Source organism: Python bivittatus, unplaced genomic scaffold, assembly GCF_059951505.1.
Source record: "Python bivittatus isolate LINGU-HERP-01145 unplaced genomic scaffold, Pbiv_v1 ctg000020_np1212, whole genome shotgun sequence".
Classification (NCBI taxonomy): domain Eukaryota; kingdom Metazoa; phylum Chordata; class Lepidosauria; order Squamata; family Pythonidae; genus Python; species Python bivittatus.
The window spans coordinates 103,432,101-103,447,403 of record NW_028277030.1 but is presented as its reverse complement, the minus strand read 5'-3'; the positions used below and the strand labels follow the sequence as shown (position 1 = coordinate 103,447,403).

Below are 15,303 nucleotides of genomic sequence, written 5' to 3'. Positions count from 1 at the left end.
GGACATAATGCAAAGAGGAGGATGATTAAAATCTCTATTTTTTTTTTTTAACTGCTAAAAGATGCATCCACGCCCGTACAGAGCGATGCTATAAGGAAGAAACCCGAGATTACACAGGAGAGAGGAGGAAACCCTGTAAGGTTTTAATTCTGCATCTCTGGCTGCTTCTGGCGCTGCCAGCGCCTTACCTTCCAAGGGGAAAAATGCTTTCAACGCGAAGGAGAGGCAGGGCAACCTGCGTCTTTCCCTCCGGATCGGCAGCAACCTGCTTGCGCGGGGGAAAGGAAACAGCGATACCTGCTCAGCTCTTCTTTTGGTTTCCCTTTAAATGGAAACCCAGCCCCCTGAAATTGACATAGTCCGCCTTGGCTGTCCAATCGGCGCCTGGTCTTCGGGTCCTGTTTGTTACAAGTTTCAGATAGCGAGGACGCCGAAGACAGAAAGAAAGGCGGTCGTGCGCGCGAGCGAGCAGAGCGTGGAAAAAGGAAAGGGAAAGGAGAGGAGAGGGGAAAGAGGAGCGCGCGGGAGCGACCGGCAATGTGCAGGGAAAGGAGAGAGAGGGCATATTAGACCGTGAGCATGAGCAGAGCTCCGGGCCTCAGTTTCGAAAGCTTTCTCATCTCTTCTTTAACTCTTTCGGCGTCCAATGCCCTCCTGTCCCTTGCAATAGAAACCCTGCCAGCTGCTGTCGGGGCTTCTACCTCGGCGTCCTTTGCTGCAGCTGGGAAAAGCAAGACATTCGCCCTTTGAAAAACCAGTTAGTTGTTTCAGCGGAGCAGACGAGGGAGGAAGTTGTGCGCTAGCAACCAGAGCCAGGATGTTATAGGGGTGCAAAAGGAAGAAAGGCGCAAGATCGCGTTTCTCGGTAGATCATATGCCACTCGAGCTACAAGTTGGGTGTACCTGCAGCCGCTCAGCGCGACTGTTCAGCGCCTGGCCTCTCTAAGCTGACCGCAGCGGCAGCAGCAGCTCTGGACGCGGGTGCGTGCTGAACTCTTCCCTGGCTCTTTGGATTTGTACCATGCTCAAGATCCTTACGAAGAAGCTCAGGAATCAAAGTTTGAATGAGATTCAGCCCTTCCAGTTGAAGGTAAGAAGAAGAAAATACGAATGTAAAAATCCCCAAGGAAGTACACCTCTTAGTGGAACTTAGCAGTGGCTAAGTAGCCAGTAGGCATTAGTTACAACCGGGGTGCAATTTCCACTGGCACCCCGCTCGCTGGGAGACTTAAAAGAGGGAGAGCAGGTCTGCAGGCGAAGAACTGAGGCCTGTTCCTTTGAATATCAAGTTGTTCTCGGGCGACAGATACTGGTATGATAAAGGCCTAACTATCTTCGGCAGCCTGGATACAAAGCCTTATATCAGCGCTCATGGTTGTAAACCTTTTTTTTTTTTTTTTTTAAGGAATTTAAGGTAGAGAGACCGCTTTCCCAGGGATATATTTATATTGGTGCTTTTGAAACCCATCGATCTGGGAGAAGTTGGGAAAGCTCCTTGTGAAAATCGAGTTGTGTTCTGCAAACTAGTCCTTTCCAAGTGCTGAGAAGCATCATCCTGAGGGCTAAGACTAGCTTCTGGCTAAATATACCTACGGTTGAACTGCATGGCTCTTAAGTCCCTGGTAAGAGCTGGACTTATGAAATCAGCGCTGTAGATTAACTGCAGGCTATGGAACCTATTCTTGCTGGATGTTTGCTTTTGCATGTATGATGGAACTGGATCTGAAGCCAGCTTTTTGCACCTTCTTCTTTACAATCTTTAAAACAAAGACCGTATACTTTTTCCTGCTCTGCAGTCTGAATCCCCCTTCTCTACCTCCTCCACCCCAGTAATGAAATATAAATGTTAAATAGGGTCATATGCATATCCAAAGTGCTTAGCAAAGCTCTTCCTGATATCATTAGAGCTTGGAACCATGATTATTATCCATATATATCTCTGAGGAAAAAAAGTAGCAGTTGCTCTCCTATTTGAGACCCTATTACTGAGAATGCCTCTTTGAACCCATAAATCTAGAATGGGTTTGCAGTGCATTAAATATCTGCAGTATGTCAAGATTTGGTTTTAAAGTGGGTTGTGCTTCAGAGAACTAAATTTTTGTAAACCTGCCATTGATTCTTTTTAATTAAAAAAAAAAAAAACCTACTGGAGAAGGGGAGGAGAGTCCCATGCAGGAGGAAGAAATCTAATATTTTAAAGCCTTGGGTTTTGCATCTTTCCCCTCCACCCTCTTTTCACTTTCAAGTGATTCCAGTTAAAGAAATAGAGTCAGTTGGCCACTGATTTTATTTTGCAGCTAACAATACTAGGGTTTTGGAGCATCTGAAAATTAGGTATGTCAAATTTCACAATACAAAGAATAGTAGTCAGAAATAATGATGGTGCCCACTTGATACAGACACATGCTGAAACATGCATTTGTATGAACAAAATGGCTTCTTGCTTTTGAATGCTTTTGCATATCCAGCTGTGTAATAATTTCACTCATTCATACTTGCCATTTTATTCATGTATACTGTACATATTTTCTTGCTTCCAATTTGGCTGGCTAGCATATTTTGAATTCATTGGTAAATAGCTTGAGAATGTGAAAGTTTTGCATAGAATCTTTCTTCTGTTTGCATGGGGTCAAAGTCTAGTCCATGGAAGTGCTAATGGTGATCTCAGAAGGTTCCATATGCATAAATAGGAATCCCTGGCATTAGCTTCTAGGCTTCATTATCAGCAATTCAGATAGATGCACAGAATGGCTAGAGGACTGTCTTTATTTACTCCCAACTTTCAAAACATGAGATGTTAAAATAAGCCCAATATCTTTGAGTCAGCCAGTAGGGGAGTCAGGACTATTATGGGGGAGCGATGACTGTTCTCCTTGCCTCCACTGAGACAAAGGACTATTGGGGCAGGAGGCTATTCACAGCAAGACTCACTGTTTTGGTTTTACATTCCAGGATGTATGTCCCACCTTCCCCCTGGCACTGAAACATGTTGTACTATAACTAATTTTCTAAAAGCCAGCAGTTGAAGTCTTGAAAAGCTAAGCCGGTTTGGACCTGGTTAGTATTTGAATGGGAGAACCCAGGAACATCCCAAAAGAAAGCAGTGACAAACCACTGCTGTACTATTGCCAAGACAACTACATGGACATATGCATGAAGTGGAGCTCAACTTGAAGGAAACTTTTGTAAACTGCTCTATAAATATTACATATTTGTTATAAAACAGAGCTGCTTGACCCCAGAATGGAACTATCACTCCCATAATTTCCTCAAGGCAGCATATCCTGAATAGTAGTGGACATTTGCCAGGATATATGAGCTCCCATCTGACTTGGCAGGGCAAAGAAGGCAGAGGGCCAACCTGCTTCTTCAGTTGTTCTTGAGTCCGATGGGCATTGAACAGTATTTCTTTATATTGTTGACTTTAACGAGTAACAACCAATCAACCATTGTAAGAACGAACAAACAAGGAAGGGATTTAAAACCAATCCTGTATTGGCCATGTGCCAACAGAATAATTATCTGTTGCTAGTTGAACAGCTATTTCTTGCCTTGGAAATGTTGTTTCTGGAGAATTATTAAGGAGCCTGGAAGTGACTTAAGCCTGGAAGGAGATACTTCCAAGTTGACTTTGGAGGCTTTTGCCACTTACTCTGTGATTAAGCAGAATGAGACAACTGTCTCATGCATTTGATTTTGGGTGTCAAAATGGTGACAGATTGTTAGTTATTTAACTTATCATTGCTCCGTGTTGGCTCCTAGTGAAGGGAGAAGGCACTTGTAAGTAGCCTTAGGGGGCCAAAATAACTTACCTAACATCCAGTATTGTGCAGATTGATGGGAGGTTCTGCTTTTGTTTGCTTTGGCTCAACCAACAAAATGTCTTCGGATGCTTTTCCTATAAGCTGTGACCTTTCCCATTATTAATAGCAGAGTGTTTTCCCGTCTCTCCAATTCCCAGTCTGCTGAGTAATCCTTCCTGTGCAGTTTACTACTTCTGCAGACTTGGTTTTGGTTCACTTGCTGAGTTGAACAGAACGATTGGAACTGACTGTAGGAGCGGAATATTTAGGTTTTTGTTTTGCCTGATGTTCTTGGTCTTTTTGTTGATAGGTTTCTCATTCAGCTGATGAAAGTCTTGATCGCTTGGATTCCATCCTGTATCTCTCAGACAGGGTACATCTTTTTCTATTTTTCTAACACTCTTCATGTGCTAGCTTTTTTTTTTCCTATTTAGGAAAGAAATTCCCGTAAGGAAAATATTTCCTCACTCTTGACTTCTATTGGAAGAAATTGTTGACTTTAATATTACTGTATCTGTCAGGCACAGCCTATTTCAGATGCTAAATATGTCACTGTCTTCTTTTTAAAAAGAAGAAAGTTTTCATAGGTATTATGACTTCATATTACCTTAAAAATTCCTTTCTCTGAAATATAATGTTAACTAGATTACCTTCCTGAAGATTAGCCTTCCTCAACATGGTATTCTCCAGATATTTGGACTTCAGCTTCCTGTATTCTTCAACCAGTATGGACACTGCTGAGAATTCTGGGAGTTGAAGTCCACACATCTGGAAGATAATCAGATTGGAAAGGCTGCCCCAGATAATATTTGAAGTTCAGCTGTAATAATTGGAGTCATGCCATCATTAGATACTAATTGAAGTCATGATAATTGATGGTGTTGATGTCCTAACAAGATCATAATAATGGAAGAGTGAGTCTTTTGCCCTGTGTTGAATGCCTAAGGATCTGTTTTTTATTTGAGGATGAAATATCCACTTTTTATTTGAGTGGCACTTTCATGCCATGATGCTATAATGTCACCATAGAATGAACAAAAGCCAACCAATAGATTACTGCCATGGAGATTACTACTGTGTGAAGCAGCACTCCACCATCATTCAGTCTGTAGTTGAACCAATTATTGATTCTCTAAAGAGAATGAGAGAGTGAAATCGATTTGTGCATGAGAACATGTATGAGTTGATCTTCAAGTGTTAAGTTACTACATACACAGCTTTATCTTGTTATGAGAGTGAGAAAAAAAATTATGAGTTTTATTCTTCCATTACAAAGGTTTTTGCAATGGCTAGCCCATTATCGCATAGTGGTTGTCTTGAGGTTGGTATCTGTAGGCTCTATCTGTAGTAGGCAATGGAGGATGATAAAAGTAGGAAAGTTATAAATTACATGGCTTGCAGAATATTGAAAAGTACTGAACACCATTAAGAGAGCTGGCCTGTTGGTAAGGGAACTTGCTTAGCCAAAATGTTTATTGAGCAGGATGAATTGATGTTGTGGATGCTTGCAGCTAGAGATAAGGACCTGTAAACTCAGAAATAAATTCTGTTCTTGACAGTTATAAGTATTCTTCATGTTGATCCTGAGGTAAATAAGTTTTGCAAGCTTATTAATATTACTGAACTTTATTTTAATGGTTTCTAATTTATAATTAGCAGCTTAGCTTCCTTGCTATTTAATCAGGTCCTATCATGCTGTTGTAAATGATAGGTTTTTATGCAGAAAATCTGTAAGGCAATCAATGGTATCCTCAGCAAACCTCAGTGACACCAAAATGACATGAGTGCAGTGTTACCATTACACAAATAACACCATTATGTACTATAGTTGCATCTTGACATCTGATACAAGTGCATAAATCATAGCATTTGTGTGATGAAGTTATCATACATATTTTAGTATTTGCCTCCCAGGCACCTGCCCCAGAGACACCTGTGCGTGAGCTAATTCTTGAGTTTTTGAACTTCGTGGAAATACATTTTGAAATTAGCCTTTTTTATTTATTTCTTTAATTCAATGTATTTCAATTTGTATGGCTGCCCATCTCAAATGTATGATTCTGGGCAGCTAAAAATATTTAAAAACAAGATAAAAACCACATAACAAAATTATAAATAACATATATAGCATCCAAGAAAAACCAACCAACAACAGCAATTAACACAACCAAGATATGGGCTAAGCTACACATCCAGGGCCCCAAGGTTGACAACAAAACCAGGTTTTCAAGGCCTTAGCCTATCAACATAAATAATCTGATTTCTTCCAAGGTTTATGTTCCATATAAATATTCTATAGTCCTTTGCTTCATCATCACAATATTTTAAAAAGAGGTATTGATAAGTAATACCTTCATTGCATAAGTATCGCAGTTTCAGTATTATGGATGCAAATGATAGCTGCTTGAAGCTTTCTCAAGGCTGCAGCATAGAAAGAATGGACTGGATGCTAGATTATTTTTGTCTATCTGGATTGACAGATAGTCAGTAGTGTGGAAAGCTAAATGTGATTGGCTATTTGGTGATCAGAGCACTGTATAAACCCAAGCTCTTGGATTGATTTCGTAGACCATTGTTCAGTTAATTATGGGCTACAGTATTATGTGAAAACTTAGGTTCACACATCAAGATTTTCTGTGAACTATCAAGAGGTGCATATAATTTGTAATTAAAAAAAAAGAAAGACATGAACATAAATGAAAAGTTCTCCCAAGGGGAGAGAGACACACTGGGATTTTACAAGGATTTTCTTTTTCTTTTTTACCTGTTCACAAATTATTTATAGTTAGGGGTCAACAGTACAATGTCCAAGTTTGCTGCTGAGCCCAGGTTATTTATTGTGGTTAAAACAAAAAGGAACTTTCATTTGGGGTATATGAGTGAAAGTGTTCAGTTGTCTGGATAGCTTGTTTATGGGCTTTCCAGATATATCTGGTTAGCCATAGTGGAACCAGGATGCTGGAATAGATAAGATTCTGGTCGGATCTGGCACAGGTCTTCATACATTTTCACATCCTTAACAGTGGCTACATTAATGTAATGTGATAAGTTGTTCGCACATCATGTTAAACCAAAAAGAAACCAATTCCTTCTTCATGGGGCTCACTGTTAATAAGGGCAGCGGGATGCTCTTTCTTTTTCTGTTGCTGCTGCTGTTCACTATAGCAGTAGCAACAGTACTGGCAGTATATCTGTCATTCTGTGTCCTCTGCAAAGGTCTGGAACTTGTTGCCATTTTTAATGGTCTTTTTCTAGCATAAATAGATGACAGAAAATTCTCAGACAAATCAGCTTAGAAGAAATTTCAGTTGAGTTCTAGGAGTGGTGTGCTTCCAATGGTCTTGGAGTAATGCTTCTTGAGCTTTCTGCATACGTGGAAGGCACCTGGTTATGTTCTTAACTAATATATTCTTGAGCCTCTGCTCCCAAATTTGGGAGAGGAATCAATCGTAAAAGTGCCTTAAACATTTTAACTTGTTCTCTTCTTTGGGTTTCATTATCTTACGGTTGTATGGCAAAAATTACTACCGTATTCAGGGAAATGTAAGCATTTTCTAGACTTGAGTGGGAGCAAAAATGTTTGAAGGCATATGAGAGATGGCTAGAGGCGAAGTTCTATCCCTGAATAGCTGGAGCATTGTTGGGTTTGAAGAGGCAGCTCTAAAAAATATGCATGCTTCTTACTTAAAATTTTAAGTTATTGTGTATGGGATTCTTAAGTTCTTGAAAATATTTCTGGTCTCTTAAGATACCATGCTTCCAAATGTCTTTGTGTTAGCTCATTGGGGTTGCCAGAGTGGCTGTTCTTAAATAATACTATACATTCCCTGCCCTCACATTTATTACATAAAACACAACGTCACAGGAAAAAAAAAATATGGAGGGAAAAGGAAAATGGAAGCACTTAGGCACCAGTTTTTAAAAGTTATGTTAACTAAAGTTGAAAAAGTTTAGGGACAGACATGTCATGGAGGTGGTTTCCTGAGAATAACAAAGAATTCTGATGAAATGGGTTGACTGAGTCACAGAGTGTGAGAGATATACAGTACTTGCTAATCCTTTCTGTGGTATGCCTGTGTTAACTGTTACGGCTTTTTGGAAGATTTGGGGAACTATTATCTGGTGAAGATTGTGAAATGTCTCAGGTCTCTCCAAGGAATTGAAATATCCCAGCCTCTGGTTGTGCCAGTTGTACCTTTGGAGAAGGAATACTTGCTCCTTTTCTGCTTGTACCATTTAATGAGTTGGGAGTGAGGCTGTATCTTCCCTGCCAATGAGAAGAGTATGACAATGGGAAATCACTTGACTTTAACAACGTGGAATTGAGGACATAATGGCCCCTTAACCCTTGGATGTTATCGGAGATGTCAAGAAAACCCCTCTCTCTCTATTTGAGAACAACACACAAAGCAGTACAGTTGTAAATTAATTACATTTTAAAATTGCGTGTATGAAAATCCAGGCTAGCTTTAATAGTGAGCTATATTCTGTACTGTATAACTCTTTTTGGAGAAGGTAAAGATGGAAAGTATGGTTTGGCAGCATAAGCAGGTGTTTTTGGGGAAAAAAATTAACTTCAGAGTTGCAGTAAATACATGAATTATCCATAAAGTGTGGAAATTGAACAGAACTAAGCCAAACCAAAAATAGAAAGCTGTGTGGATAGTGTCATTTATTGCCATCCACAAACATAGGCATTATTCCTCATTGTATCTGGATGAAACTGGGAGCCCCATATCTCTTTGGTGGTGAGAAGGAAGGCGAACTAGAATAGTGTCCTTGTCTGATCTCCAAAATAGCATGCTCTTTAGCTTTCTACAATTAAATTTGCATGTCCAATAGTATTTTGTAACATTGACATTATTTTATACAATATCAGGTGTTTTGTACAGTTACTATACCTTTTTAGCAGCTGTTAAACTAACCAGAAACTCCAATGTAAACAGAATATGGAACTCAAAAGCACAAATCTTTGTCTTTTGATTTCTGAGCTGTTAATCATGATGATGCCTAGTTGGGTAATAAAACATTTGCAATCAAACAGCCAAGCTCAGAGAGCACCAAGGACTCCACAGTTCAACCCTGAGCTACAGATATTCTCTTCTGTTGCTATTAGAGTTCGTTAAAATAATATTTTCTGTGCATCATGAATAAAGGCCATACTTGATGATATGTGAATTTCAATTAAGTATTTTACACATCTGTGGCTTTTATGTTCTTTTAGCTATCTCCCATCAGGATTATTACATAATGAGTTAACCCCCGCTCTATCTCTGGTATTATAACCTCTAGGATAGCTGCATGCTCCGAAAGCTGCTAATTCGTTGTATAAGATTTGCAGCTTTTTTGAGCCATAGATTAACTGTGTGGCCTTGAAATAGTAATTATTCTTTGGAACATGAAGGTAATATTAAATAGGTACTAATATACTTCACAGTGTTTCTGTTGACAATAATTGTAACGATGGAAGTAAAGAGGTCCTGAATACCACCTGATCATTAACTCTTAGCATGTTTCCAGATTTTATTTATTTATTTATTTGGGAAGTTAACAACGTTTAAAATCAAAATGCAAACAACATAAAACATCAATATGTATGGTAGCAATCAAGATAAAACCAGTTACCACAAATCAACAACTTCATGGTTCTCCAACCATCAGCTAGTGTACCAACACATGTACTATAATCAGTTTCACAAAATGGAGAAGTGGTAGTAAATGTGAGGGTTGTTAGGAACATTCTAACCTGTGCAATTAAGATTATTACCAAGCCATCATATATTAATCTCCTTTTTTTTTTTTTTTTGGCTGGTGGGCAGAGAGCACTAAATTGTAAGAGAATCAGACAGCAGCAAACGTGGACAAATGGAACAGTTTCTAAGATATTTCAAATGACAGAACAGAAGGGTGGTTTTCAATACTAATGAGATTTTGAAGTGGGTTATTGGGTTTTTGACATTCCAAACTGGATTTGAAGATGATAGGAAAGCTACAAGGCACACTGTTACTAAGAAAGCAAAAGCTGATCTTGCAAGGATATCAAGAATATTTCCAAATATGTTGTATCTAGTGAAGCTAAGGAAAGAAGGGATAGATGAAAATTGAGAAGTAGCTGTCAGAAGCAATATAACAGTGGAGCAAGCCAACTACAAAGATTATAGATTTCTCTTGGAGGTTCTTGAGGAAGAAATATGCATATAATATGGCAAAGATACTTTCAACCAGCTTTCCCCAAGCTGCTAGATCACAGCTCATCTTCAGCCATCATGGCTATTGAGGAGCTCCAAGTTGGGGAGGTTGCATTGAGATGCACCAGTTAACCAACTTTCAGATTTTTTTGACTGGATCTGTATGTGTGCTTATAGCATATATAGAAATACTTTACAAGTTTAACATTCCAGGTAGTATTCAACCAACTGTGTAACAATATAACACCAAAGACGTCAGATCAGATCATTATAAAAAAAACAAATTATAGTAAATTAGAATGCCTGAGTGAATAAGAATACTCGTGCTTGGTGATGAACAGATTTGTTGCCAGGCGAACTGCTTCAGGGAGGTTAGTCCATAGGTGCGGCACTGCATCTAAGAGAGTCCTTCTGTTGTTAAATAGCATACCTCTGACAAGGAAACATGTAAAAGAATTTTACCTAATGTGGACTATGTTGTTTATGTACAAATTGTGTTGAACTGAGGTTTGTGCTACATGAAGATAGCAGGAGATGGAAGTGTGTTGGTTTTCATGTTAAGGATGCCAAATGAATGCATTATTTGCAGATTCTCTTATGAATGGTTCTGCTCTGGACCTTTCAAACTGATGTGTGATTTGGAATGCGTGGAGCCGTTGGATCTCCAAAATTGGCAATGTGGTTCTCCCTCTGGGGTATCAAATAATTTCGAAATACATCATGTGCAAAAAGGAGACGTTGAAAAGAAGTTGCTGAAACCAACATTTTTGTTAAGGTTTTTTTCATGTAAAAATTGAGATTAATTTGGGTATAAGAAGGAATATGCTCTCATAAAGGAACATTATGAAAATGAAACAGGCAACTAGTATAATTTGCCCATTCACCTTTCATGTTGAATGATTTTTAAACATATATTTTCTCCTAGATTTCCTACACACCAAGTGATGAGGAAGATAGTGATGATTCTGAGGGAGAGAACCAGGAACTTGCTCAAATTGACAGAGGTAAAGTGTCCCAGTATTTAGGAAACCTACTGAGAATGTTTCACTGTTAATTCCAGGTGTTTGCTTTCTAGTGCATGTTCTGTCAACTTTTATTATAATCATTTATGTAATCCCATCCTGTATGGCTAATTTCATCTTCCCTGAAACTAAGAATTTCCTGTCCAGCAGTCTTCTCAAATTTGATGCCTTCCAGATCTTGCTGAACTCCTATTAACTCTAGCTAGCATGGCCAGTGGTCAAGATTAATGGGATAATTGTGGAGCCGTTGCACAGCAACTCTATGTGCTGCTACAAAACCTGAAGAAGCAAAACTTTCTCTTAAAAAAGTTTATTTGTATTGGTTGTCCATTCTTCCTTCGTAGAGTGATGTACATGGGCATGTTGCTTGATTTTATCCTTGGAACAAGGAAGTTAAGGTGGGATGATAGATGATGGTGGGAGCAATAATAGCCAATAAGCTTTATGGATGGTTGGGGATTCTGCTGTGGATCTTGTGCCAAATCTGAGAAACTAGCTGTGGTCCTACGATCTTTGTCTAGGATTTGGACATTTATATGTTTATGTTTATATGTTATATGCCTTGTTTTCAGGTGTTTCTGCCTGGTGAGCTTCTTCATGTGAAGGTAGTGTTAGGAGCTGTAGGAGAGATTAGCCAAAATTGCTTCTCTTTCATTCTACCAAAAGAAAACTCCGTTAGTTTAGTGTCCTTCTATTTGTGGTAACCTGAGATACAACCACTGACAGAATTTGCACATCATGCTAAGTCATAGTTTCTGTGAACGTGGTGTATTGAATAAATTATAATTGGCTGGGTTTACACAATACACTAATCCATCAACTACGTGTTACAAGTTATATTCATTGGTTTCACCTAAATCATTAAGCCCAAACCAAACTAATCACATTTTGTGTTAGCACTGCATGTTACCCAAATTAATAGGGATTGGAGATGAGTTTTTTTCTTTTTGTAAAATACTAAAGTAGTATAAGGTTTTGTCTGCCATGAATACATAGATTGGTCAACAAGCACTGGAGTATTTTGTCAATGTGTACATCTGGGTGGAAAAGTGGAGCTTGGGTTCTGAATTATACATAGCTACTACTTGAGTACTCAAAAGTAGGCTTTTTGCTTCAACTCTTACTTTCTTCCATCATATAGAAGTATAGCCTTATTTCATAAAATTTCACTCATGCTGTGAAGATGGTTTTTTGCGCACCCAGCTGTTTTGCATTTATCCTCAGTGTGTATTGTCCCCATCCTCTCCTCACAAACTAATCGGTTCCCCCTCTGTGCAAAGTTCTGTTTCCAAGAGGCATCAGATATTTGTAGCTGACTGGGTCTTGGCGGGTCCTGGGAAATAGCATGTCCTTCTATCTCTGTGTGAGTGTGCCAGTCCTCCTTGAATACAAGAGCATTCACTTTCCTGATGATTCCAGGGGTGCTAAACTTTCCTGCCTGCCTGCCAGTCTTAGGGGAAGATCTAACTCCTTCCAGTGTCTAGGATGAAGTACTTATTTGATAGAAGGAATGGGGAATGGAGCTACTAGTTTCTCATCACTGTGGTAGGCTACATTAAGATCTTCCCTATCACTGTTTTATATATTTCCTCAGAGAGAAGACGGAATTGCAACTTGACCCCCCTGGCGACCAATCAGCTGCAAAATCAAGAAAATCAGTGCTGCAAGGTGCGGGCCCATTTTCCTCCTGGGCTGGACCGCCATAGCTCTGAAGAGGAGTTGGAATGTATCACCCGTGAATTTGCTGCTGAGAAGCGGAAGTGGTCTCAGGTCAGCAGGCTTGGCTGCTGTAGTGACAGCTGTAATACCTCCTCCAGTGATGAGGAAGTGAAGACCTTGTGTGGCAAGTCCTTCCGACCTGTGGTCGAAGCAGTAGAGGGTTTGCGTGCCAGTCCCAGCCCAGTGCTCTTCAGTGCCTCACCTCCCAAGAGACTGCAGTCCTTGGTACGGACCACGACATCCCGGCCTATAATTTTTACGAGCGTCGGAGGCAGCTTTGAGCAAGGGATGCCATGCAAACGACACCGACAGGGCTATGGTGACAAAGTTGGGAGGCCCAGTCTCGATCTGGAAAAAATGCAGCAAGTAAGGCTGTGTTGCATCACGTGATACTTATGTTTGGTCAGGTTCATGGCAGACCTTGGGAAGATGTGGTGGAGAATTACTGTCAAACTCGTTCAGACTTTTTTGAGTCTTTTATCCACTGGGTAGGCTAATAGTATTTGGCTTTTTGTGCTGCTGGGTTTTAAATATTTTTATTCAGTTTGATCTCTGCACCTCTTGTACCTGCTTTCTGTTCCCAGAATTATCTGCTGGTCTACCCTGGAGCTGATTCCATTCTGCCTCTATTTTCATTCCAACTTGGACAAAACTTTACTGCTCTTGACTGCATATCATAATGGTTCAAGAGCAGTGATTTCCTCTTCAAAGATGAGAACATAACAATGGAGTAAAGACTTTATTTCTAGACAGTCCTTTTATTTCTAGAAAGTCTGACGTTGCAAGTTAAATGGATAGTATAGCAAATGACATGGATGACCTCTCTGTCTCATGGAGTCAGTGGCTGGGTTTCACTTTTGGTTTTGGCTTAGAATGATATGTGGACCCAGCCACTGTGGGTTGTTCAGCAAATCATGGTTTGAACAAATAGAGCTTCAGCATGATTATATCTGGGATAAGGCAGATTCCTGTGCTCTCCTGCCACTGATTCTATTCTTTATTTCAGTCCTTTTTTTATGGAACACTTCATATTCTCTACCTCTTAAGGGTCATCCACTGAGGCCATTGGTGGTCCATTGTCCTGCTGTAATGAGTTGGAAGAAGCAGCTGCCCCTTCTGCTTGTCATGCTAGGCTGCTTGTACTTTTGTGGAGGGGTATTTACTTCAATATGTGCATTTCTTTGCATTTGGCTGCCTTCCCATCTTCTTTTCACTTCTTTTCTTTTTTTTAATAATTGGGCTGAAATGGCTTGGCTTGTGTTTCAAGGCACCAGTACATCTACAGTGTATTGTATAGTCTCTCTTGCACCCCTTCCATAGTCCTTGGACAATGTCCTAATTACACCCTGGACCTGCTGCCAGCCATATGCATTTTAACGAGGGCTTTGTGATTGTGTCCCAGAAAGAACAGGGTCATGTCTGGCCTTTGGCAGGAGTGCAGCCTCTTCTTTTCATGGTACCCATTCAGAAGTATTGTCAGGCACAAGGCAGATGGGGTGCCTGTGTGTGGTGGGCGAAGTGTTTTGGTTGCTCAAGGTGCCAGCAGTCAAAAAGAATGCAGAGCAAACCTGCTGCACCTCTCATTGATACGTAGAAGATTGGAGGTGGATACTGTGACCCATCACACACAATTTAGAAAAGTTTCATCTGTCAAAAATGAAGGCATTAGAATGCTGGATTTTCTTGGTATGATTTCTAGGAAGTAGGGAACGAATTCCAGAAATTCATCAGAGGTTCTACTGAGCACTTGAACTAGCTCTTAAGAGTTTATAGTAGTTGGTGCTGAGCTGTAGAGCAAACAGATCAAGAGGAACCAAAAACAGTATACTTGATGACCCTTAATGGGTAGCTGCAAAATTGTCCTCCCCACTCCAAAAGAAAAAAAAACATAAAACAAAACGCAGCTGGGTCTTCTTATAAGCATAGCAGGAGGTTTGCTCTTGAAAAGCTGAACTGTTCACAATAAGCAAAATGGTTGCATTGAGTGCCAAAGCAGAAGGACCTGCAGAAGTCTCAGTATGTTCCTTTAGATGAACAAGTCCCTGTAACTGAACTCGGTAGCACATATTGACAGAAGTGAAACTAAACTATGAGAAATAATACAGGAAGGATCAGTGCGGTCTAGGGAGTTTTATGCTTTACAGAATGTAGTAGTAGAAACACTTAAGGTGGCAATTCTTCCCTTTCCCCAGCCTTTTTTTAGCTATGAATGCTTGGTGTTAGTTTGGAGAATAAGGAGAAATTTGGGTGATGGCAGGCAAAACAGCATATTCTGGAGAAAAGCAGAGATAGGAGTATTTCTGGCTGTGAGTTTGACCTAATCACATGTCTTTGTTGGAAAGGAATCATATATTTTGTTTTCCTGAGGATCTGGCTTTGCAGTATCTGCCCTTTTTTCCTTAGAAGTTTGCTTAACAAAGGGAAGAGGATCATGACCCAACTATACCTCTCAGCTTCCCTTACTTCAAATTTTCAATGAGAAATAAACATGAAATCATAATCCCTTCAGAAAACTCCATTGGACATAATCTAAATAAATAAATAAATGGGTAGGTTATTCACGGTTTTGAG

The 15,303-nt window shown here is 39.8% G+C and overlaps 1 protein-coding gene across 5 annotated transcripts in view; it reads left to right on the top strand.

The window, feature by feature from the left end:
- Nucleotides 1-418: 418 nt before the first annotated feature.
- The window catches only part of LOC103053079 (uncharacterized), a 56,230-nt gene continuing 41,345 nt past the window's right edge, over nt 419-15,303 (top strand). For 3 of the 5 annotated variants that reach the window (XM_088145588.1, XM_088145574.1, XM_088145593.1), the window contains exons 1-3: nt 419-1,090; nt 10,917-10,995; nt 12,608-13,098. In XM_088145588.1, the coding sequence (XP_088001714.1) occupies nt 1,022-1,090; nt 10,917-10,995; nt 12,608-13,098 (639 nt within the window). In that variant the 5' untranslated portion in view covers nt 419-1,021. Of the gene's footprint in view, nt 1,091-1,405; nt 1,623-10,916; nt 10,996-12,607; nt 13,099-15,303 lie in introns of all 5 variants that reach the window. The other 2 variants (XM_088145583.1, XM_088145591.1) reach the window with 2 other exon arrangements.